Raw genomic sequence first — 25440 nt, 5'->3', positions numbered from 1 at the left:
ACTAATTCCTTCTGCCTACACAATGTCTATATCTACCAATTTCCTCACATTCATCCCTACCTAAACATCTCTTAATAGTCCTTAATGTATCTGCCTCTACCACCACCCCAGGCAGCGCATTCCAGGCACCCACCACTCTTTGTGTTTTTTTTTAAAAACTTGCCTCTCACATCTTCTTTGAACAAACCCTCCCTCATACATTTAATGCCCTCTGGTATCAGGCATATCAAACCTGGAAAAAAGACATTGTCTGTCTACTCTATCCAAGTCTCTTATTATCTTATAAACCTCTATCAGGCTCCTTGGGTTGCTCACCATTCCCCCTTCCCCACCTGAGAATACAACCCAAGTTTGTCCAACCTCTAATTATAGCACATGTCCTCTTATTCAGGCAGCATTCTCGTATACCTCCTCTGCACCCTCTCCAAAGCCTTGACATTGTCCCTATCATTTGGATATTCTCGTTGACAATTCACTTCATTGACCTTCCACGTATTGAGACGGTGGATATATTTAATTTCATACACAGATCATGTCAAAACGCAAAAACTACACTTCGACTATCTGATAGCAGAACTCTATAATAGTCTCTAATTTTAAACCATCAGCAAATATGCACAATTGCAAAATCTTTTAAATTAATTCATTATAGTGGAGTATTTCTGGAGAATGACTGCCCATGACTTTATCCAGGACTCATTAAATATTGGGATAAGCATTGGAAAAATGTAAAATTACAAACTGAGCTGAATATTATTGGAAGCAATAAAATTGGATGGCTCAGGGGCGGGAGTGGCTACAGAGTGCCAAGCTTTAAATGTTTCAAAAAGGACAGGGAGGGAGGCAAAAGAGGTGGGGGTGTGGCACTGCTGATCAGAGATAGTGTCACAGCTGCAGAAAAGGAGGAAGTCATGGAGGGATTGTCTGCTGAGTCTCTGTGGGTGGAAGTTACAAACAGAAAGGGGTCAATAACTCTACTGGGTGTTTTTTATAGACCACCCAATAGTAACAAGGACATCGAGAAACAGATACAGATTCTAGAAAGATGTAATAATAACAGGGTTGATGTGGTGGGAGATCTTAATTTCCCAAATATTGATTGGCATCTCCCGAGAGCAAGGAGTTTAGATGGGGTGGAGCCTTGTTAGGTGTGTTCAGAAAGGTTTCCTGACACAATATGTAGATACGTCTACAAGAGGGGAGGCTGTTCTTGATCTAGAATTGGGAAATGAACCTGGTCAGCTGTCAGGTCTCTCAGTGGGAGAGTATTTCGCAGTTGGTGATCACTATTCTATCTGCTTTACTATGGTATTGGAGAGGGATAGGAACAGACAAGTTAGGAAAGCGTTTAATTGGAGTAAGGGGCAATATGAAGCTATCAGGCAGGAACTTGGAAGCATAAATTGGGAACAGATGTTCCCAGGGAAATGTATGGCAGAAATGTGGCAAATGTTCAGGGAATATTTGCGTGGAATTCTGCACAAGTACGTTCCAATGAAACAGGGAAAGGATGGTAGGATACAGGAACAATGATGCACAAAGGTTGTTGAAAGTCAGGACAAAGAAGACAAGAGAAGCTTACAAAAGGTTCAAAAAGACTAGGTAATGATAGAGATCTAGAAAACTATAAGGCCAGTAGAAAGGAGCTTAAGAATGAAATTAGGAGAGCGAGAAGGGGGCATGAGAAGGCCTTGGCAAGCAGGATTAAAGAAAATCCCAAGGCATTCTACAAGTATGTGAAGAGCAAGAGGATAAGACGTGAGAGAATAGTGTGACAGTGGAAAAGTGTGTATGGCACCAGAGGAGATGGCAGAGGGACCTAAAGAATACTTTGCTTCAGTCTTCACTACAGAAACGGACCTTGGCGATTGTAGGGATGACTTACAGTGAACTGAAAGCTTGAGCATATATACATTAAGAAAGAGGAGGTGCTGGAGCTTTTGGAAAGTATCAAGTTGGATAAGTCACCGGGACCGGACAAGGTATACCCCAGGTTACTGTGGGAGGCAAGGGAGGAGATTACTGAGTCTCTGGCAATGATCTTTGCATCATCAACGGGGATGAGAGAGGTTCTGGAGGATTGGAGGGTTGCAGATGTTGTTCCCTTATTCAAGAAAGGGAGTAGGGATAGCCCAGGAAATTATAGACTAGTGAGTCTTACTTCAGTGGTTGGTAAGTTGATGGAGAAGGGGAGAAGATCCTGAGAGGCATAAGATGATTAGCAATATTCAGCATGGCTTTGTCAAAGGCAGGTCGTGCCATAAGAGCCTGATTGAATTTTTTGAGGATGTGACTACACATTGATGAAGGTAGAGCAGTAGATGTAGTGTATATGGTTTTCAGCAAGGCATTTGATAAGGTACTCCATGCAAAGCTTATTGAGAAAGTAAGGAGGCATGGGATCCAAGGGGACCTTGCTTTGTGGATCCAGAATTGGCTTGCGCACAGAAGGCAAAGAATGCTGTAGATGGGCCATATTCTGCATGGAGGTTGGTGACCAGTGGTGTGCCTCAGGGATCCCTTCTCTTCATGAATTTTATAAATGATCTGGATGAGGAAGTGGAGGGATGGTTGATACAAAGGTGGGGGTGTTATGGATAGTATGAAGGGCTGTCAGGGTTACAGCGGTACATCGATAGGATGCAAAACTGGGCTGAGAAGTGGCAGATAGAGTTCAACCCAGATAAGAGTGAGGTGGTTCATTTTGGTAGGTCAAATATAATCACAGAATATAGTATTAATGGTAAGACTCTTGGCAGTGTGGAGCATCAGAGGGATCTTAGGGTCCAAGTCCACAGGACACTTAAAGCTGCTACGCAGGTTGACTGTGTGGTTAAGGCGGCATATGATGTTTTGGCCTTCATCAACCGTGGGATTGAGTTCAAGAGCCGAGAGGTAATGTTACGGTTATGTAGGACCCTGGTCAGACCCTACTTGGAATACTGTTCTCTGTCCTGGTCACCTCACTACAGAAAGGGTGTGGAAACTATAGAAAGGGTGCAGAGAAGATTTACAAGGATGTTGCCTGGATTGGGGAGCATGCCTTATGAGAATAGGTTGAGTGAACTTGGCCTTTTCTCCTTGGAGCAACGGAGGATGAGAGGTGACCTGATAGAGGTGTATAAGATAATCAGATGCATTGACCGTGTGCACAATCAGAAGCTTTTTCCCAGGGCTGAAATGGCTAGCACGAGAGGGGACAGTTTTAAGGTGCTTGGAAGTAGGTACAGAGGGGATGCCAAGGGTAGGTATTTTTACGCAGAGAGTGGTGAGTGCGTGGAATGGGCTGCTGGCAACGGTGGTGGAGGCGGATACGATAGGGTCTTTTAAGAGACTCTTGGCCAGGTACATGGAGCTCAGAAAAATAGAGAGCTAAGGATAACCCTGGGTAATTTCTAAAGTAAGTATATGTTTGGCACAGCATTATGGGCTGAAGGGCCTGTATTGGGCTGTAGGTTTTCTATGTTTAGTTCCTGATTTTCTATTGCAGAGACCATCATGAAAGCTGGTGGCAAGGCACAGCCAAGCAGTGCTTTACTAAACTGTAGAACTGGGTTGTGGCAATTGGCATTCTATTTTGAAATACATATGATTCCAAACTCAGGACTTGTAGTATACACAAGGGTGCACAGTAACGTAGCAGATAGCGCGACACTGTAACAGCTTGGGGTGTTGGAGTTCAAAGTTCAATTCCAATGTCAGCTGTAAGGAGTATGTACATCCTACCCATGGAAGGTGTACTGTATTTTTCCTCCGGGTGGTTCAGTTTCTCCCACAGTCCAAAGACATGCAGTACTGTGCAAAAGTCTTGGGTACCTATATGGGTGGGAAAGGGATGGGGGGGGGGAATTTATATTTCAACATATTGGATATGTACAAAATGAAAATGTTACCAATGCAATATCATTTTCTAAAGCCGTTTATTGAAGTACACTTGATCATGAAATATTTAAGCAAATGTAGGGTGTGTATAAATGTATTTCTTCAAAACTCTGTACATTCATTAGGAAAGGTGACAGCAATACTATCAGAAATATGTTTTTCTACATTGCTTCTGCACAGTTTTAATTCAAAAAAGGTTAACACAATAAATTTGAACAAACTGTCCTGACATTCTCTTCAGCTGCATAAAGAATTTGCAGAATCACTTGCTGGCAACAGCCTGTACTCTGCTGCAGCAGATCATTAAGTACTAACTTAAACAAAGATGGGTAACATTATGAAGTGCACGTTTTATATTTGGTATTGTTATTGCTTTATTATTGTCATATGTTTCCAGATACAATGACAAGCTTGTCTTGCATACTCTACAGATCAAATCTTCACACAGTACATTGAGCTAGAATAAGGTAAAACAATAAAAATGCAGAATAGAGTGGACGTGGACAAAATGCTTCTAATTGTGGGAGAGTAGGTCTAGAGGACATAGCCTCAGAATTGAAGGACATCCCATCAGAACAAAGGTGAGAGTAATTTCTTTAGCCAGAGAGTGGTGAATCTATGGAATTCATTGTTACGGATGGCTCTGGGGTCCAAGCCATTGGATATATTTAAAGCAGAGGCTGGTAGGTTCTTGATTCGTAAAGGTGTCAAAGCTTATGGAAAGAAGGCAGGAGAATGAGGTTGAGAAAGAAAACAAAGCAGCCATATTCAAATGGCAGAGCAATCTCAATGGGCAAAATTCTGCTCCTATGTCTTAAAAATAAAGTGCAAAAGTTATTGAAAAAGTGTAGTGCAAGTAAACGATAGTAATTCTTAGAGACAGAGAATTTAGATTTAAAAGAGTAGAACGATTCTAATAGAAGTAATGGTTGGATCTGCAGGAGAAAATGAGCCATCACACTCCAGAGACAAATCGGAGTAGATTAATAAAGGATAGCTTCCCAGTTGTAATGCTGATGTACAGAACTTACCCAGCTTATCAACTACTGACTTCTGTACAGCCCCTAGAGATGCACAAGGGTTAAGGAGTCCAGCGGGATGGAGTTACCAGCATCTGTGGGGCTACAGGTGACTGTTCTTGATACTCACTGGACGTCTGTCACATCAAACCCAAGACATGCCATCTGAGTGTGACAGACACCTCTCAGAAAACACACTCCTTACACACACGCAAACATTGCCTTGTCATTCTGCTGTCATTGTACTGCACATACACGATTCAATGCCTTCCCCTGTAAATTCTCATAATGGATCCTCATAAGGTGCTCAGGTTGGCTTTATGGTGCCTTTCTGCCATACATGGTGGAATATTCCATTTCTTTTCACTATTTTTGCTTATTTTTGGAAGTTTGATTTTTGATGCACCCAATGAACACCCTTGCACTAAAGTGCTAAGCGACTAGATATTTTTCCTTTTCGTTATAACCCACATATCTAATACCAAGCCAGCAACCGTGTCCTTTTATTAAACTATTAACAGCATATAAAACCTCAAATATAGTAAAATCTTTCCTTGGACAGGGGTAACATATCTGCACACAAAACTCCAGGTGTAGTTTTACCAGAGCCTTATAAAATTGAAACAAAATGACTTTATGTCGCACTTAAAACTCTTATATAAAGAGTAAGGTACTGTTTTCCTTCATAATTGCTTATACGTCTGTACATCAACTTTCAGTGATCAATGCTGGGCCATGTCCCGTGTCCTTTTATTGTTTTTACTGCCAAAGTGGATCGCCTCAATTTCCATATTCCTTCCTATTCACTTAAGTTCAAGTTTATTGTCATCTGAATGTACATATAATGCAAGCAAACGAAACAATGTTCCTCTGGATCATGGTGCCCCTCACAAAACGTACATCACACACAATACAAAAAGCAAAATATTTCTATAAATATGTTAACAAAATGCAATTCAAAATGCATGAAGTGTGAAGCACAGGTAACAGTAAACAACTCGCTGGCCTAGTGATGAGTCTTCATAGGTAGCAGGGTATTCATTAGTTTCACAGCCTGAGGTAAGAAGCTGTTACCCAGTCTGACAGTCCTAGTCCTGATGCTTCTGTACCCCCTTCCTGTTGGTAGTGGGTCAAAGGGATTGTGGGATGGGTGATGGTTAACAAGTTTATTTGTCTGAACCCTCTCCACTATTTCCTCTAAACCAGTGGTTCCCAACCTGGGGCCCACAGACCTCTTGGTTTACAGTTTGTTGACAAAGTGTGGCCCCACGGCATAAAAGAAGTTAGGAACCCCTGCTCTAAATATACAATGCCATCAAACTGTGCGCCAACAATAAATTTGGATCTATTACACTAGTTCCTCTCATCTAAGACATTAGATTTATTAAGTAACTTGATTATATTTATTCAGGGATACAGCATGGCAACAGACCCTTTTGGCCCAGCAGCTCATGCCACCTAAAATGTGAACAATTATTCTACTAACTGTACGTCTTTGGAATGTTGGAGGAAACCGGAGCACCTGGAGGAAACCGACGCAGTCACAAGGAGAACGTACAAACACTTTACAGATAGTGGTGGGAAATGAACCTGGTTCGCAAACAAGAGACCCCTCCCCCTCTCCCGGTTTCACCTATCACCAACTATTGAGTACTTCTTCCTCCCCTCCCCCCACCTTCTTACTCTGACTTCTCATCTTTTTTTCTCCAGCCCTGATGAAGGGTCTCGGCCTGAAATGCCAGCTGTTTATTCTTTTCCAAAGATGCTGCCTGGCCTGCTGAGTTACTCCAGCATTTTGTGTGCATTCGCTGGCGCTGTAAAGCGTTACACTAACCTCTATGGTCAAACAACTTCATTGGAAGAAAGGAACAGTTGATGTATCAGGTCAAAACAATGTTTATCAGGACCCTGATATAGGTGCTGATCTGAAACATTGATCATCTCATTGCCTCCACAGATGCTGCTTGACCTGCTGACTCCTTCCAGCAATTTACTTAATGTACAACGGCTTTGAAGTGAGGTAAAAGGATCTGAAAGAATAACAGAATTGCTGAATTGCTAACTCCTTTATACTACATGTTTTTCTGTAATGGAACAATTCAGTTACATGGAATGAAGCCAAGGTCTTTGAAGTGAAAGCATAGAGTCAATAGCCTACTTTTAGTTCAACATCGCTATTCATTACCACAACAAAGCTGTCCATCTTCCACTTGGTTGGATCTGAATAATCAAAATCAAAACACCATTCTTAAACAAAAATAATCACAAATACTGGAAATCTAAACCAACAGGAAATCCTGGCTACTCAGCAGGTCACTCAATCGATGTAGAAGGAACATTGAAGTTAATGTTTCAAATGCAGACCATTCTCTAGTTCTGACAAGTTTTAAAAGGAATAGAAGCATCCCAGCCCCACACACTGCCATTCACAGACAATTTGTACAAAGTTTCCAGTCTCTTGATGCAGGGACTTAACATGAAACATTGACAATTCCTTTTCCCCCACCATCCTCAACACACACACAGCACAACCCACTGAGTTCCTCCAACAGTTTCTATTTTTCATTTTTGCCCCAAATTTCAGCAGCTGCAGTCTCTGGTGTCACCATAGTTGGAAAAAAGTTCAAACTAAAATTGATTGGGACTCCCATACTGTTAGGGGTCTAGATGGTTTAGAGTTTGTAAAATGTGTTCAGGAAAGTTTTCTAAATCAGTATATAGAGGGACCAACTAGAGGGGATGCAATATTGGATCTCCTGTGAGGAAATGAATTAGGGCAAGTGACAGAAGTCTGTGTAGGGGAGCACTTTGGTTCCAGTGATCATAACACCATTAGTTTCAATTTGATCATGGACAAGGATAGATCTGGTCCTAGGGTTGAGGTTCTGAACTGGAAGAAGGCCAAATTTGAAGAAATGAGAAAGGATCTAAAAAGCATGGATTGGGACAGGTTGTTCTCTGGCAAAGATGTGATTGGTAGGTGGGAAGCCTTCAAAGGGGAAATTTTGAGAGTGCAGAGTTTGTATGTTTCTGTCAGGATTAAAGGCAAATTGAATAGGAATAAGGAACCTTGGTTCTCAAGGGATATTGCAACTCTGATAAAGAAGAAAAGGGAGTTGTATGAAATGTATAGGAAACAGGGGGTAAATCAGGTGCTTGAGGAGTATAAGAAGTGCAAGAAAATACTTAAGAAAGAAATCAGGAGGGCAAAAAGAAGACATGAGGTTGCCTTGGCAGTCAAAGTGAAGGATAATCCAAAGAGCTTTTACAAGTATATTAAGAGCAAAAGGATTGTAAGGGATAAAATTGGTCCTCTTGAAGATCAGGCTTTGTGCGAAACCAAAGGAAATGGGGCAGATCTTAAATAGGTTTTTTGCATCTGTATTTACTAAGGAAGCTGGCATGAAATCCATGGAATTGAGGGAATCAAGTAGTGAGACCATGGAAACTGTACAGATTGAAAAGGAGGAGGTGCTTGCTGTCTTGAGGAAAATTAAAGTGAATAAATCACCGGGACCTGACAGAGTGTTCCCTCGGACCTTGAAGGAGACTAGTGTTGAAATTGCAGGGGCCCTGGCAGAAATATTTAAAATGTCGCTGTCTACGGGTGAAGTGCCGGAGGATTGGAGAGTGGCTCATGTTGTTCCGTTGTTTAAAAAAGGATCGAAAAGTAATCCGGGAAATTATAGGCCGGTGAGTTTAACGTCAGTAGTAGGTAAGTTATTGGAGGGAGTACTAAGAGACAGAATCTACAAGCATTTGGATAGACAGGGGCTTATTAGGGAGAGTCAACATGGCTTTGTGCGTGGTAGGTCATGTTTGACCAATCTGTTGGAGTTTTTCGAGGAGGTTATCAGGAAAGTGGATGAAGGGAAGGCAGTGGATATTGTCTACATGGACTTCAGTAAGGCCTTTGACAAGGTCCCGCATGGGAAGTTAGTTAGGAAAATTCAGTCACTAGGTATACATGGAGAGGTAGTAAATTGGATTAGACATTGACTCAACGGAAGAAGCCAGAGAGTGGTGGTAGAGAATTGCTTCTCTGAGGGGAGGCCTGTGACTAGTGGTGTGCCACAGGGATCAGTGCTGGGTCCATTGTTATTTGTCATCTATATCAATGATCTGGATGATAATGTGGTAAATTGGATCAGCAAGTTTGCTGATGATACAAAGATTGGAGGTGTAGTAGACAGTGAGGAAGGTTTTCAGAGCCTGCAGAGGGACTTGGACCAGCTGGAAAAATGGGCTGAAAAATGGCAGATGGAGTTTAATACTGACAAGTGTGAGGTATTGCACGTTGAAAGGACAAACCAACGTAGAACATACAAGGTTAATGGTAAGGCACTGAGGAGTGCAGTGGAACAGAGGGATCTGGGAATACAGATACAAAATTCCCTAAAAGTGTCGTCACAGGTCGATAGGGTCGTAAAGAGAGCTTTTGATACATTGGCCTTTATTAATCGAAGTATTGAGTATAAGAGCTGGAATGTTATGATGAGGTTGTATAAGGCATTGGTGAGGCCTAATCTGGAGTATTGTGTTCAGTTTTGGTCACCAAATTACAGGAAGGATATAAATAAGGTTGAAAGAGTGCAGAGAACGTTTACAAGGATGTTGCCGGGACTTGAGAAACTCAGTTACAGAGAAAGGTTGAATAGGTTAGGGCTTTATCCCCTGGAGCGTAGAAGAATGAGGGGAGATTTGATAGAAGTGTATAAGATTATGATGGGTATAGATAGAGTGAATGCAAGCAGGCTTTTTCCACTGAGGCAAGGGGAGAAAAAAACCAGAGGACGTGGGTTAAGGGTGAGGGGGGGAAAGTTTAAAGGGAACATTAGAGGGGGCTTCTTCACACAGAGAGTGGTGGGAGTATGGAATGAGCTGCCAGACGAGGTGGTAAATGCGGGTTCTTTTTTAACATTTAAGAATAAATTGGACAGATACATGGATGGGAGGTGTATGGAGGGATATGGTCCGTGTGCAGGTCAGTGGGACTAGGCAGAAAATGGTTCGGCACAGCCAAGAAAGGCCAAAGGGCCTGTTTCTGTGCTGTAGTTTCTATGGTTTCTATGGACTATCAGAATACATAACATGTCACTGTATACCATCCAGAGATTCTTTTTCCTGCAGCCATATTTAGCAAATCTATAGGACAGTAACTGTAAATAGAAACAATAAACAACAAACTGTGCTAATGCAAATATAAATAAATACCAATAAATAATAAGTATGAAATAACAAGATAAAGAGTCCTTAAAGGGAGACCATTGGTTGGGGAACACCAGAAATAGAATGAATGTAGTCAGGAGTCTGATGTTTGAGGGGTAGTAAATGTTGGTGGTATGAGTTCTGAGGCTCTTGTGCCTTCTACCTGATTGCAGCAGCAAGAAAAGACCATGGCCTGGGTATTAAGGATGTTTGATGATGGATGTTGCTTTTCTATGGCAACATTTCCTGTAGATCTGCTCAATAGTTGGGAGGTTTTTATCCGTGATGTACTAGGCTGAATCCACTACCTTTTGTAGGATTTTCTGCTCAAGGCATTGGTGTTCTCATACCAGGCTGTAATGTATGCAGTCAGCACAATTTCCACCACACATCTATAGAAGATTGCCAAGGTTTTTGATGTGATGCTGAATCCGCAGCACTCTGCAAATTCGAGGAGTAGAGGCACTGTCGTGCTTTCTTTGCAATTATATTTACATGATGGGTCCAGGACAAGTCCTCTGCGATAGTGACATGCAGAAATTTAAAGTTACTGACCCTCTCCACCTCTAATCCTCCAATGACTACTGGCTCTCCTGAGGTCTACATGAGCTCCTTGGTCCTCTTGACATTGAGTGAGAGGTTATTGTTATTACACCACTCAGCCAAATTTTCAATCGCCCTCCTGTATGCTGATTCATCACCACTTTTGATATGGTCCACAACACTGTGTCATCAGCAAACTTGTATATGGTGTTGGAGCTGTACTTAGCCACAGTCATAGGCTTAAAGTGAGTGGAGCATGCGGCTAAATATGCATCCCTGTAGTTCTCCTGTGCTGATGGAGATTGTGGAGGAGATGTTTTAGCCAACCTGAACCTGCAAATGAGGAAATCCAGGATCCAATTACACAAGGGGATATTGATGCCCAGGTCTTGGAGTTTACTGATTAGTTTAGAGGGGATGATTCCATCTTCTCCAGAATATGCTGGTGCAATCCTACTCAGCTACCTTAGAGAATAACGTCACATCAGCCATTATTTGGTTTGGTGCAGCATCCTCTCACAATACACAAAATCTATAGCAAACTGGCAGAAAAAGTCTGTGGCTGCAGTCTACCATCTCTCCAGTACTTGTCCATGCCCAGGACCAAGAAGCAGCAGGGACGATCATTGTGGACACCACCCACCTAGAAAATTGCCTTTTCTAAAAACTCCCTTCTGGAAAGCACTATAGGGCTATTAAAACATAAAAACTTTGCACCACCTTAAAAGTTTCTATCCCCAGGCCGTTAATCTGATCAACCATTCTAGTTAGCCCCTCTACCCCTCCCCCACCATACCTATTACTTCAGTTATTGCACTGAACTGTAAGCACTTTAAACCACTTTTTATAATGCTGTTTACATTGTAAACACAGACTCGAATTTATATATTTATGTACATTTTATTTCATGTCTGCACTTTATATAATTCTTTATTCTTGTTGCATGTTGCACACCACAACAAATTCCTAATACACGTAAATCTTTACAGGAAATAATGTTAACTTACCTTTATCAATTCATTCTAACTTGTAGTGTTTAGAGCATTTTTGCCATGACTTTGATACACTTGCCTTAATCAGTCGAAGCATCATGTTACAACCATACATAATATTGGCAAGTTCACACTTGTAGTACTGTGTGCAGTTCTGGTCACCCTTCTACAGGAAGGAAGTCATTCAGCTAGATAAAGTAAAGATTCTGGATTGGAGGGCTTGAATCATGAAGAGAGACTGGGACTTTTTCCATGGAGCATATTGAAGCGTGACCTTCTAGAGCAAGGGTTCCCAACCTGTTTTGTGGCAAGAACCTCTACCATTAACTGAGGGGTCCGTGGACACCAAGTTGCAAACCCCTGTTCTCAGGAGACCTAAATCACAAGGCGCATAGATAAGGTCAAAGTCTTTACCCGGGTAGGGGAGTATAAAATCAGAAGGCATTGATTTAAGGTGAAAGGGAAAAAAGGGCAGCACAGTAGCATTTTGGTTAGCATAATGCTTTACAATACCGGTGACCCAGATTCAATTCCCGCCTCTGTCTATAAGGTGTTTGTACCTTCTCCCTCTGACCGCGTGGGTTTTCTCTGGGTGTTCTGGTTTCCTCCTACAGACCACAGATGTACTGGTTGGTAGGTTAATTTGGTCATTGTAAATTGTCCTGTGATTAGGGTTAAATCAGGGGTTGCTGGTTGGTGCAGATCAAATGGCCAAAGGGCCTAGTCTGTGCTGTATCTCAATAATAAAAAAATTAGAGCAGAACTGAGAGGCAACCTTTTTACATGTGGTGTTGGCCATGCAAAATGAGCTACCAAGGGAAATGGTGGAGCAGAGTACAAGTCCAACATTTAAAAGGTGCATGGAGAGGAAAGGCTTCGAGAGAGAGAGAGATGGTCCAAATGCAGGCAAATGAAATTAGTTCAGTAGGCATCTTGATCAGCATGGACGAGATTAGCCAAAGGGCCTGTCTCTATGCTGTGTAACTATGATTCTATTGCATTGACTGAGAAGTTTATTTAAGGGATCTGAAAATTTAAAATTATTGATAAAATACTATAACATGAACAAATCCACACAAACAGATGTAAATTATATTAATAAATGACTATATAGGATTTTCCTGCAATTAAAATAACCACTAAATCATTTTTTTTTGCATGACTCTGTACAAACACTTGAATAGAGTGAAGTACATTAAAAATCCATCATTTGCCTCAGTCAAGACAGCAAAGTCCTTGGAAATACTATTCTTTTCTTACAGAGTACAGAGTTAATGGTAGGATCTTTAGCAGGGTGTAGGAACAAGAGATCTTGGGGTCCATGTCCATAGATCCCTCAAAGCTGCCACACAAGTTGATAGGTGGTTAAGAAGTGATAAGGTGTCTTGGCCTTCATTAGTTAGGGAATTGAGTTCAAGAGCCATGAGTTACTGTTTGAGTTCTATAAAACCCCGGTTGGTCCACACTTTGGAATATTGTGTTCAGTTCCAGTCACCTCATTACAGGAAGCTTGTGAAGCTTTAGAGGATGCTGAGGAGATTTACCAGGATGCTATTTGGATTAGAGAGCATATTTTAATATCTTATGAGGATAAGTTGAACGATCTAGAGCTTTACTCTTTGGAGAGAAGAATGAGAGGTGACTTGACAGAAGTGTGCAAGATGATAAAAGGCACAGATACAGTGGACATGACAGACCTTTTTCACAGAACAGAAATGGCTAACATGAAGGGGGATAACATTAAAGTATGCGTAGGAGACAGTCAGAGACATCAGAGAGTGGAGGATGTGAGAAATGCGCTACCTGGGGTGGTAGTAGAGGCAGGTAAGAGACTTAAATAGGCACATGGATGAAAAAAAAATAAGAGCCCTGTGGGATGGAAGGGTTAAATTGATTGTGAAGTAGGTTGAAAAGCTGGCACAACATCACGGGCCAAACGGCCTGTACTGTGTTTTACTATTCTATGTTCTTTCAGTCATACATTTCATATTGGCTTCATTGAACAAAATCTAATACAAAACTATAACTTCTTTTAAAGAATTGGAATAACAATATTTTATGGAAAATCTGGCAAATAAATTCTTATATTATTTAATTAGAATATGTTTTGCATCATAAATTATTGAAGACAGCCAAGAATTTTTAAATAAATTTTACTGCATAAACTAATATCATGCACATTATCAATGAAGCATACACAACAAAAGCAATGCAATTGCTACAGATGATCTAATAAACTACAGGCTCAATTAATGGCAGTCAATGGATTTGGGTGCACTATTTTGAGAATGTAATAGACTTTATTGCAAATCAGTAAACAAATCAGTTCAAAATCTATGAATTTTCAGTCCAAGAGGAATAATGAACTATATTGACCGTGGTGCAATATGCCTTTCACAGCTGAGAATGGAATTCCATGGTCAGAGGTCATTTGCAATGAAAGTTGTTCAAGACCTTGACATTAGTTTCCAGTTGTCTGTCTCTTCCTGCAAATACTACTGTCTTATAAAATCTCATCGTTTCCTACTTTCAAAATTGATGGAATATTACTTTGAAGTTTTTTTTGAATCTGTAACATAATACTAAGAATTATGCATGTGGTCCTTTACCGAACAACATAAAGGACTTGTTTAGAGAGTCATAGAACCTTACTGTAGAAAAACAGGACTTTTGGCTCATTTCGTTCATGCTGAACTGTTATTCTGCATGATCCAATTGATTTGCATCTGGACCGTAGCTTTCCACATCCCTCCCATCCATGTACCTACCCAAACTTCTCCTAAATGTTGAAATCAAAACCTCATCCACTAATTCCGCTAGCAGTTTGCTCCACACTCTCACCACCCTCTGAGTGAAGTTCCTCCCCAAGTTCTTCGTAAATAGTTCATCTTTCAGCCTTAATCCATAACTTCTAGTTCTAATCTCACCCAACCTCAGTAGAAAAAGCCTGCTTGCATTTACCCTATCTATACCCCTCATAATTTTGTATACCCCTATGAAATCACCGCTCATTCACCTATGCTCAGATCCTCAAGTCCAGGCAACATCTTTGTAAATTTTTCTCCAATTATTTCAACAAAATTTTGTTTTAGCACACAGCCTGGCTGGAGTATGGTACAGACTCTACTGATTTAGAAGCTTGTTGCAGGAATGCTTTTCTTTGACTCAACTTTCAGCTATGGTAGTCCATAAAAAGCAAGAGCCACCTTCTGTAGTTTCATATGGGACAGGGAAGGGTGTAGAGAAAAAGACACTAACCTTAAACATCCAGTAAAATAACAATAAAACTCCTTTAAAATTTTAAATTGTAAAATATTACAGCCCTCTGTTTAAGGACAACCTTCTTGAACCACATTCAATATATTCCAGCTGCTACCATCTGGGAAACAGCAGCGCAGCAAAAAGCAGGGACCAACAGGCTCCAACACAGCTTCTTCCACCAGGCCATCAGACTAATTAACTCACGCTGATTTGAGTGTAGTCTATGCTACATTGACTGTTCTATTTATTACAAGTTATTATAAATTACTATGATTGCACATTGCACATTTAGACGGGGATGTAACATAAAGATTTTTACTCATGTATGTGTAGGATGTAAGAAATAAAATCAATTCAATTCAAAGTTCTTATATACCAACAGTACAAAGTTGAATTTTTATTATATTAACACAGCAACAGAAATATAAACTTTCTGCAACTGTGTGAAACTACTATTTATTTAGAGATACAGCGCAGAATAGGCCTTTCCGACCCTTTGAGCCATGCCATCAAGAAACCCCCGACTTAAATTTAAACCTAACACGGGACAATTTATAATGACCAATTAGCCAACTAACTGGTATGCCTTTGCACTGTGGGAGGAAACTAGAACCCAGAGGAAACACGCGCACTCTCCTAAGAGGACATACAATCTCCTTACAGAGGATACCAGGATCCAAACTCCGCCACCCCGAGCTGTAATAGTGTTGCACTAACAGCTACACTTCCGTAAAAAAAAATATTTGATACCATAAGATTTAATAAAAATAATAGAGGAAAGCCTAGTCAAATTATAAGTTCAATATATATATTAGAAACAGTTTGTTGGTCAGCAACTAGTTTAAGAAACTTTAATAATATACCAAAGATTCAGCTCAGTCTTTGAATACACTGGAAATTATTTCCCCTTAAATCAATTAATTTACTTCACATTCAAGATCTTGGAAAAGCCAAAACTTTTGACAACTAGTAAGTAAGCTACTCAGGACAAAACATCAATGTTTAAAAACAACACACCTTTATTCTTTGATATGTTGAAACATAAATCTGCCATTTGACTTAATATTACAAGATACACCACTGTCCCCAAAGCCACATGTAACTAATTTGATTTAGTTATTCCTTTCCATTCATCTAAAAAAGACTTAAACAGTCACAAGCAGATACAGTGCCTATCGAAAGTATTCACCCTGCCCCCAGAAGTTTTCATGTTTTATTGTTTTGCAACATTGAGTCACAGTGGATTTAATTTGGCTTTTTTGATACTGATCAACAGAAAACACACTTTCATGTCAAGGTGTAAAGAAATTTCTACAAATTGGTTTAAATTTATTAGAATTATTAAACACAAAATAATTGATTGTATAATTACTCACCCCCTTCAAGTCAGTATTCAGTAGATACACCTTTGGCAGCAATTACAGCCTTGACTCTGTGTGGGTAGGTCTCTATCAACTTTGCACATCTGGATACTACAATTTTTTCTTATTCTTCTTTACAAAACCGCTCAAGCTCTGTCAGATTGCAAGGAGATCACAAATGAACAGCCCTTTTCAAGTCCAGCCACAAATTCTCAATTGGATTGAGGTCTGGACTCTGATTTGCCTACTCCAGGACATTAACTTTGTTGATTTTCAGCCATTCCTGTGTAGCTTTGGCTTAATGCTTGGGATCATTGTCTTGCAGGAAAACAAATCTTCTCCCAAGTCACAGTTCTCTTGCAGACTGCATTAGGTTTCCCTCCAAGATTTCCCTGTATTTTGCTACATTCATTTTACCCTCTACCTTCACAAGCTTTCCAGTGCCTACTGCAGAGAAAAATCCCCACAGCATGATGCAGCCACCACCATGCTTCATGGTAAGGATGGTGTGTTTTTGATGATGTGCAGTGTTTGGTTTACGCCAAACATAGCCTTTAGTCTGATGGCCAAAAAGCTCAATTTTGGTTTCATCAGACCATAAAATCTTCTTTCAGCTGGTTTCTCAGTCTTCCACAAGCCTTCTGGTAAACTCAGATTTCATGTGAGTTTTTTTTCAACAGTGGCTTTCTCTTTGCCACTCTCCCATTAAGCTATGACTAGTGAAGCACCCAGGCAACAGCTATTATATGTGCAATCTCTCCCATCTCAGCCAAAGGAGCTTTTAACTCCTCCTGAGCTGTCGTAGGTCTCTTGGTGACTCCCTCACTAGTCCCCTCCTTGCACTGTCTCTCAGTCTTTGAGGATGGCCTGCTCTAGGCAGATTTACAATTGCGCCATATTTTTTCCATTTCTTGATGATTGACTAAACTGTACTCCGAGGGATATTCAGTGACTTGGGAAATTTTTGTATCCATCTCCTCACATATGCTTTTCAATAATCTTTTCACAGATTTGCTTAGAGTGTTCTTTTCTTTCCATGGTGTAGTTTTTGCCAGGATACTGACTCAGCAGCAGTTGGACCTTCCAAATACAGGTGTATTTTTACTACAATCAATTGAAATACCTTGACCACACATAGGTGATCTCCAATTAACTAATTCTGTGACTTAAAAAACTAATTGGCTGCAAATGTTATGATATGGAGTGTCATATTAAAGGGATGTGAATGCTTATACAATCAATGATTTTGTGTTTTATATTTGTAATTGATTTAGATCACTTTTCAGAGATCTGCTTTCACTTTGATACAAAATAGACTTTTAAGTTGATCAGTATCAAGAAAAAAGCCAGATTAAATCCGCTGTGATTCAATGTTGTAAAACAATAAAACATGAAAACTTCTGGGGGGGGGGGAATACATTTTATACTTTTTACAGACACTATGTTTGAGCAGAAAATGATTGACTCCGAACAGAATGAAGTCATTGTCATTAACACACTACTGCAGTTAAACTTTATTAAAAATCACAGAAGTTACAGAAAACTTAAATATTAAGATTGATAGAAATATGACATGATAGTTAGAAACATAGAAACATAGAAAATAGGTGCAGGAGTAGGCCATTCGGCCCTTCGAGCCTGCACCGCCATTTATTATGATCATGGCTGATCATCTAACTCAGAACCCAGCCTTCCCTCCATACCCCCTGACCCCTGTAGCCACAAGGGCCATATCTAACTTCCTTTTAAACATAGCTAATGAACTGGCCTCAACAGTTTGCTGTGGCAGAGAATTCCACAGATTCACCACTCTCTGTGTGAAGAAGTTTTTCCTAACCTCGGTCCTAAAAGGCTTCCCCTCTATCCTCAAACTGTGACCCCTCGTTCTAGACCTCCCCAACATCGGGAACAATCTTCCCGCATCTAGCCTGTCCAATCCCTTTAGGATCTTATACGTTTCAATCAGATCCCCCCTCAATCTTCTAAATTCCAACGAGTACAAGCCCAGTTCATCCAGTCTTTCTTCATATGAAAGACCTGCCATCCCAGTTCTGCTAAACTAAACTCCAAAGAATATCCATGAATGTTATGTGTCTCTATTTGGGTGTGAGGTAGTTTCTATGGCAGAGGTTGAGCAAAAGTTTTATATTTCATAATGGTTAACAATGTAGAGCTGTTTTTCTCACCTGCATCAGTTATCCAATTAAGGATTTCTTTCAAAACAAAAAAAAATGTTGATAAACCCATCACAGGTCTGAAAATAGAATCACTCACCTGCACTAATGTCATCATCTGCTAGGTCAGGTTCCTCTTCCTGAACTTTAGTATCTGCCCCTTGTAAATCAGAACTTCCACTAGCTGCTTGAATAGCTTCTGCTGTCACACCAGCTGTAAGGAAACCCATTAAAAATTATAACCATGCATTTTTAAGTTAAATCTAATCTTTAACCTTTGAATCCATATTGTCATATGCAATTCACTCTTTGGGTACGCATACACTCAGTGGCCACTTTATTAGGTACACCTGTTCATTAATGAAAATATCTAATCAACCAATTATGTAGCAGCAACTCAATGCTTGCAGGTATGCAGACATGGTCAAGAAGTTCAGTTGTTGTTCGGAACAAACATTAGAATGGGGAACAAAAGTGATCTAAGTGACTTGGACCGTAGAATGATTATTGATGCCAAGTGGGGTTGTTTGAGCATCTCAGCTTTGCTAATCTTCTGGGATTTTCAGACACAAGTCTCTTGAGTTTATAGAGAATGGCGTGAAAAACAAAAAACACTCAGTGAATGGCACTTAGTGGGTGAAAATGCCTTGTTAATGAGAGTGGTCAGAGAAGAATGGCCAGACTGGTTCAAGCTGACAGATGAAGGTAACTCAAATAACCACACAACAGTGGTATGCAGAAGAACATTTCTGAATGCACAACACATTGAACCTTGAAGTGGATAGGCTACTGTAGTAGAGGACCATGTACATACAATCAGTGGCCACTTTATGAGGTACAGGCATCCGTTAGTCTTGTGAGACCATGGATCTGTGCCTGGAAAGTCTTCACTCTCCAGGGCGCAGGCCTGGGCAAGGTTGTATGGAAGACCGGCAGTTGCCCACGCTGCAAGTCTCCCCTCTCCACAACACCGATGTTGTCCAAGGGAAGGGCATTAGGACCCATACAGCTTGGCACCGGTGTCGTCGCAGAGCACTGTGTGATTGAGCAAGTGCCTTGCTCAAGGACACAACACTCTACTTCGGCTGGGGCTCGAACTCACGACCTTCAGATTGCTAGTCAGATGCCTTAACCACTTGGCCACATGCCCACATTGAGGTACAGGAAGTACCTAACAAAGTGGCCGGTGAGTGTACATTCAGAGCAAGTCAACTGGAAAGCTGGGGTTTCCAGCTGGGGAAATATATCAATGAGTTGCAGTGATGTTCTGTTGCCTAAAACAAGGTGCTAGTCCCACAATTGTTGAATACTTTCCACTCATGTTGATCAACAAAGGACAAACAACAAAGCACAAAGTAAATTTATTATCAGAATATGTGTATGTCACCATATACTGATGTCCAGCACTGGTAAAGTCAGCAGAGCATAAGAAATTTATCAACTAGTACTTCTTGTGGCCCCTATATTTTAAATGTTCACAATCTCCAGCCCACCTTTCAATACTGCTACCACAAGAGTTCTTCCAACCCTTGCAAACATTGGGTCAACAATTGTTCAGATGAATGGTCATTGTGAAATATTATGCCCACAACTCTCTCCAGAGATGCTGCTCAACCTGCTGAGAATTTTCAGTGTTATCAGTTCTTCCGCAAAAATTCGAGCAATCACACTATTTTGATATTGGTTCCATTTTTAAACACTGTGGTACATTGCCATAGTGCTCACCTATCTTCTCTCATACTGTAATGGACACCCCCCCCACCCCCAAGCGAGGTGTAGGGTGACTTACCGTATCTCTATGTTCTCAAAAGCACTTCCTTTCTCCTTTCATACAAATAAAGTCACATCACATAGTTCATCTCCATCCCCATCTAACTCTTGTCCTTTGCATAGCTTTATCTATACATTCAGCAACACTCCCTCAACTATTCAATATTAATCTGGCCAATCTCACATGTTTCTCCATGTGTACGTTTTATGCAGAGTTGTTCTGGCCATCACTAATTTTGGTTATTCATTTTAATAGACTAACATTGGTTTGCAGTTCATTCACTATCAGTCTATATAAAATTCTAATCTATGTACTTCCTGCCTCCCTATCTCTGTAACCTGCCTAAAATTCACATCTGCTCTCAATTTTCTGCCTCAGGCACACGTTACCTCACTCTACCAGTGATATCACCTGATCCCAAATATATGCATTATTTATTTTTATTATTATTTATTGCAGCAGCAAAACAACAAATTTCGCAGCATATGCCAGTGATATTAAACCTGATTCTGATTACATTCTGAATTTCCTTCCACAAATTCCTCCATTTCTATCTTGACCTTGTTGGATCCTGATGCTTTTGTGTTCCAAAGATTCTTTGAAAGTCAACAAATGAGGCACAAAACTTGTTGCTTACGATTGTTTTATTAATTGTTGTAAGAGCAACGAACAGAAATAAAGGAACAAGATGATAGATAAAGAAAAGAGAGCAAGATGAAAAGTGATCATGGTCTTCTCATGCCAGATTACCGATAACAGAAACTGTATTGATAGCCACCTACAAGTGATATCTCAGGTGAAGAACAAGAAATAAATGTGCTCGTGTTAGGGGCCTGTACTGTAACAGATTATACTGTTTGCTGTATGAGCTGAACATTCCAGGGAACTGGACAAGTAAAATGGAAATGTAGCAGGGAACCTTGATTAACAAATTCTGTGATAAAGAAAGAAAATTTTAAAAATCTTAGTTTAGAAAATTATTATGCAGAATTAGTTGGATGCGGCAAACCAAATTTGTTGCAATAATGTTGAAGATGAGTTCATTTTCTGCATTCAAATTGCTCTCCACTTGGACACTGATGATAAAATAGATTACTTATTGCACCAATGAGTCAGAACACTAACGGCGCTGTAATAAGGACTGTGAGTAGGAGAGACAATAATCCAAGATAATTTTAAACATACTGTGGAAATTTCAATACCTGGAACAAAGGAAATCCCACTCTCAGATACATTATGAAATTATGAGAAGAGGCTAAAAAGGCATACAGACAGATTAAAGGATTGAGTAAGGTCATATCAGAAAAAAATTGAGGAAATGTGAACTTACAAACTTTGATAGAAAAAAATAAATCAGTTGATTAAGTGCCTCAAAAACATTGGTATTCAGAGAGACCTGGATGCCTTTTTTGTTTGCATCAGAGTTAATTTGAAGGTATAAGTAAGCAACTATAAAAGCAAGTAATATTTTGGGGATTGTCACTGTGGGATTGGCATACAAGAATTATAAATCTTGGCAATTTCATATGAATAAGGTGAGATCCCACCAGGTGCTAGTGCATGGTTGTTGCTCTTGGAAAAACACCTGCTACACATTATATTCTCTCTGACACGATCTTCCCACTCAAATAGTGTAATGGTTAGCATAACACTTCGCAGTATCAGCGATCAGAAGACTGGGGTTTAATTCCCGCCACTTTTTGTAAGGAATCTGTATGTCCTCCCTGACATCATGTGGGTTTCCTCCAGATGCTCTGGTTTCCTTCCATATTCCAAAGACATACGGGTTAGAGTTAGGAAGTTGTGGGCATGCTATGATGAAAGGAAGCATGGCGACACTTGTAGGCTGCTCCCAGCACTTCCTTGGACTGCGTTGATTATTGACACTTCACTACAAGTTCCAATGTATTGAAGTACACATGACAAATAAAGCTAACCTTTAAATCTTTAAAAGATATTTTTAGCTTCAGCATATAAAGATGACAGGTACTGCCATATATAACCAGAGGAGACATGTAGTTTCTAAACTGAGTTATGTCAGCAATTCACATCATGTTGAGATTAACAGAACTCAAATTAGTGCCCAAAAGTTTGATCATAAATGCCATTTTTATGTGCTAAACCACCTATCATTGAAGCTGCCCTGACCTCGGCAGTGTTTCCCTCAGCTCTGGCAAGCTTGCATCATGTGTCCAATTTAATCTGGCTTGTTGATCAAGGGTTATAATCATTGCTGAGGGTGTGAGAGGTCCCGAGGCTCCTGGATGAGCCCTTTATTTGGGGTGTCACAGTAGCACAGCAGTTAGCGCGACACTAGTACAGCTTGGGGCGTTGGAGTTCAGAGTTCCTCTGTAAGCAATTTTATACATTCCTTCCAGTGCATGCGTGGGTTTCCTCTGGATGCTCCGGTTTGCTCCCACAGTGCAGAGACGTGCCGGTTAGTAGATTAATTGGTCATTGTAAATTGTCCTGTGATTAGGCTGGGGTTAAATAGGTGGGTTGCTGGGTCACGCGGACTGAAGGGCTGGAAGAGCCTGTTCTGCACTGCATCTCCAAATAAGAAAAAAATTGAAAACCTACACCTATTCACCTAACACCAACTCAGTAAATCTACCTCTGGAAATCTCCCTCCCATCCAAATAATCATAGCCACCAACTGCTCAAAATGTATCTGGACCAGTCATAGACCTTTATCTCACCAGCAACTGACCTGATTCCCAAAACACTTTCCAAAGCCCCAACGCAGGCCCTGACCCCTCAGCCCTTTGATCCTATCCCATTCAGATCCTGAACAACGTCAGCACTAATCAATTTCTTTCCCACATTCTGCTGAAGAAAAGATACTGACTATGATGCATGCGGCTAGGTACAGTACTTTTTTTCAGTGAAGGACTATATTGCATCTAATTAAAATATGTTTAAATATTTATTTTTAAAAAAGAATTTTAAAACTGATGTCCTGATAAAAGGCCTCAGCCCAAAATTTTGACTGTTTATTCCCCTCCAGAGATGCTACCTGATCTGCTGAGTTCCTCCAGCATCTTGAATGTATTACACTGGATTTCCAGAATCTTATATTTATAAAACTATGAAGTGGTGCAGAAATTACACATCAAAAGTTCAGCATTTTTTTAAATTAATAGATTTGGATTTTTTGTGTACTTTTCAGATTTGTATACAGATCCTCCAAGATTAAGTTGAAGATTTTGTAAAGTTAAACATTCCAAATATTAAGTAATACTATTTGATGCCTTAAAATTTATTCAATAAAATATGCTGGCTAAAGATATTAATTTAATATCTGGTTCCAGCTGCAGTCATAAACTGAAGCAATGTCAATGGGTTCCTCTTACAATCCATGAGGAAAGGAGCAAAGGCACAAATTATCTCTATCATATATGTAGTTCAGCCCTCCAGTAAATTGAGCTTGCCAGCACCGATCAGTTCTGCCCTAGATTCCTCGAGTGTTTTGATAGACAGACTGACTGCCTCACATTAATTCACTCCACACCATTTCAATCGATCAATGGAAGGCTCCCCAGTTACTTCAGGCAGTGCCTGTCTGGCTGCCAGGCTGCCGAGGAGCACACAAACTCAGACAAAACAATGCTCGGAGTGCGCATAGAATGAGAGTTCACTGCAGTCAAGGCCTTGAAGGTGGAGCCTGATGGGAATCCATATACGGCTGTTCAGATTGGCTGATCATGCATGTCACGTGAAGCAGCTTCAATTTCTCTGCTCATTCATGATCACTAATGTCCAAATGGCATGCATTTGAGTGATAATGAACTGTGGATGGATGACTTACTCCATTTAATCCCTTTAAAGTGAATTTCTTTTTATTTAAGGGACTTAACGATCAAATAAGATACCTGGTCTTTGCAAGTCATTAAACATTATAAAATATAATGAAATTCTTAGTGTATTCTTACTAAATATCATCAACAAAAGGATCAAAAATATTTTTATTTCTCAGTAGTATTTTTAGCACAAAACGATAGTTGTTTTACTATATGTTAAAAATGTAATCACTTCGATAACAGCAGACATAGGATAAATATTATCATATAAAAATAATGGAGTTACAAGACATAAAGGAATTGCTAAAAAACAATGAAAAAGATTATAAGCCTTGAGGACAGTGTATACAAAGTAATCTTTATCCATATAGTCTACACTTTACCAGATAAACTGCAGCAGTTCAAGGCGGGAGCTGTCCACCATCTCCTTAAAAGTAATAATTGGGATGAACAGTATAACTGCAGACTTATTAACGATAGCAACTTGCTAAGAATTCAAAAAATATGTCAGGCCTCAATTACCCAACAATTACATCCTAAATCTGCAATCCACCTGGAATCTATGTGAAAACAAGCTCTTGAGAAGACCTAAAACTCTTGAGGTTCTTCATGCAATCATCATATTCAAACTCTAAAATGGACAGTTGTCTTCTCTTTCTCAGGTAATTGTCATGGCAGCAAGGAAACACCCCAGCCTTGATGCTCTGCCTACCTCAGAAATTCTATTCTGCAATTCCCATCAAGTCAGAATCAGAATCAGGTTTATTACCACCAGCATGTGACGTGAAATTTGTCAACTTAGCAGCAGCAGTTCAATGCAATACATAACCTAGCAGAGAAAATAATAATAATAATGAAAATAAAAAAAATAATAGACAAGTAAATCAATTACGTATATTGAATAGATTTAAAAAACACGCAAAAACAGAAATACTGTTTATTAAAAAAAAGTGAGGTACTGTCCAATGATTTAATGTTTATTTAGGATTCAGATGGCAGAGGGGAAGAAGCTGTTTCTGAATTGCTGAGTGTGTGCCTTCAGGCTTCTGTACCTTCTACTTGATGGTAACAGTGAGAAGAAGGCATGCCCTGCGTGCTGAGGGTCCTTAATAATGGACGCTGCCTTCCCGAGACACCGCTCCCTAAAGATGTCCTGGGTACTTTGTAGGCTAATATCCAAGATGGAGCTGACTAGATTTACAACCTTCTGCAGCTTCTTTCGGTCCTGTGCAGTAGCCCCTCCATACCAGACAGTGATGCAGCCTGTCAGAATGCTCTCCACGGTACATCTACAGAAGTTTCTGAGTGTATTTGTTGACATGCCAAATCACTTCAAACTCCTAATAAAGTATAGCCACTGTCTTGCCTTCTTTATAACTACATCAATATGTTGGGACCAGGTTAGATCCTCAGAGATGGGTTACAAATT

General features: G+C 40.1%; 1 protein-coding gene across 4 annotated transcripts in view; it reads right to left on the bottom strand.

The window, feature by feature from the left end:
* Positions 1-25440, bottom strand: part of LOC134343857 (WD repeat-containing protein 7) — a 627641-nt gene that overhangs the window by 327543 nt on the left and 274658 nt on the right. For all 4 annotated transcript variants that reach the window (XM_063042658.1, XM_063042659.1, XM_063042660.1 and 1 more), the window contains one exon: positions 18541-18654. In XM_063042658.1, the coding sequence (XP_062898728.1) occupies positions 18541-18654 (114 nt within the window). The remainder of the gene's footprint in view (positions 1-18540; positions 18655-25440) is intronic.

The sequence above is a fragment of the Mobula hypostoma genome, chromosome 3 (genome assembly GCF_963921235.1).
Source record: "Mobula hypostoma chromosome 3, sMobHyp1.1, whole genome shotgun sequence".
Classification (NCBI taxonomy): Eukaryota; Metazoa; Chordata; class Chondrichthyes; order Myliobatiformes; family Myliobatidae; genus Mobula; species Mobula hypostoma.
This window is presented reverse-complemented; position numbering and strand designations above follow the sequence as displayed.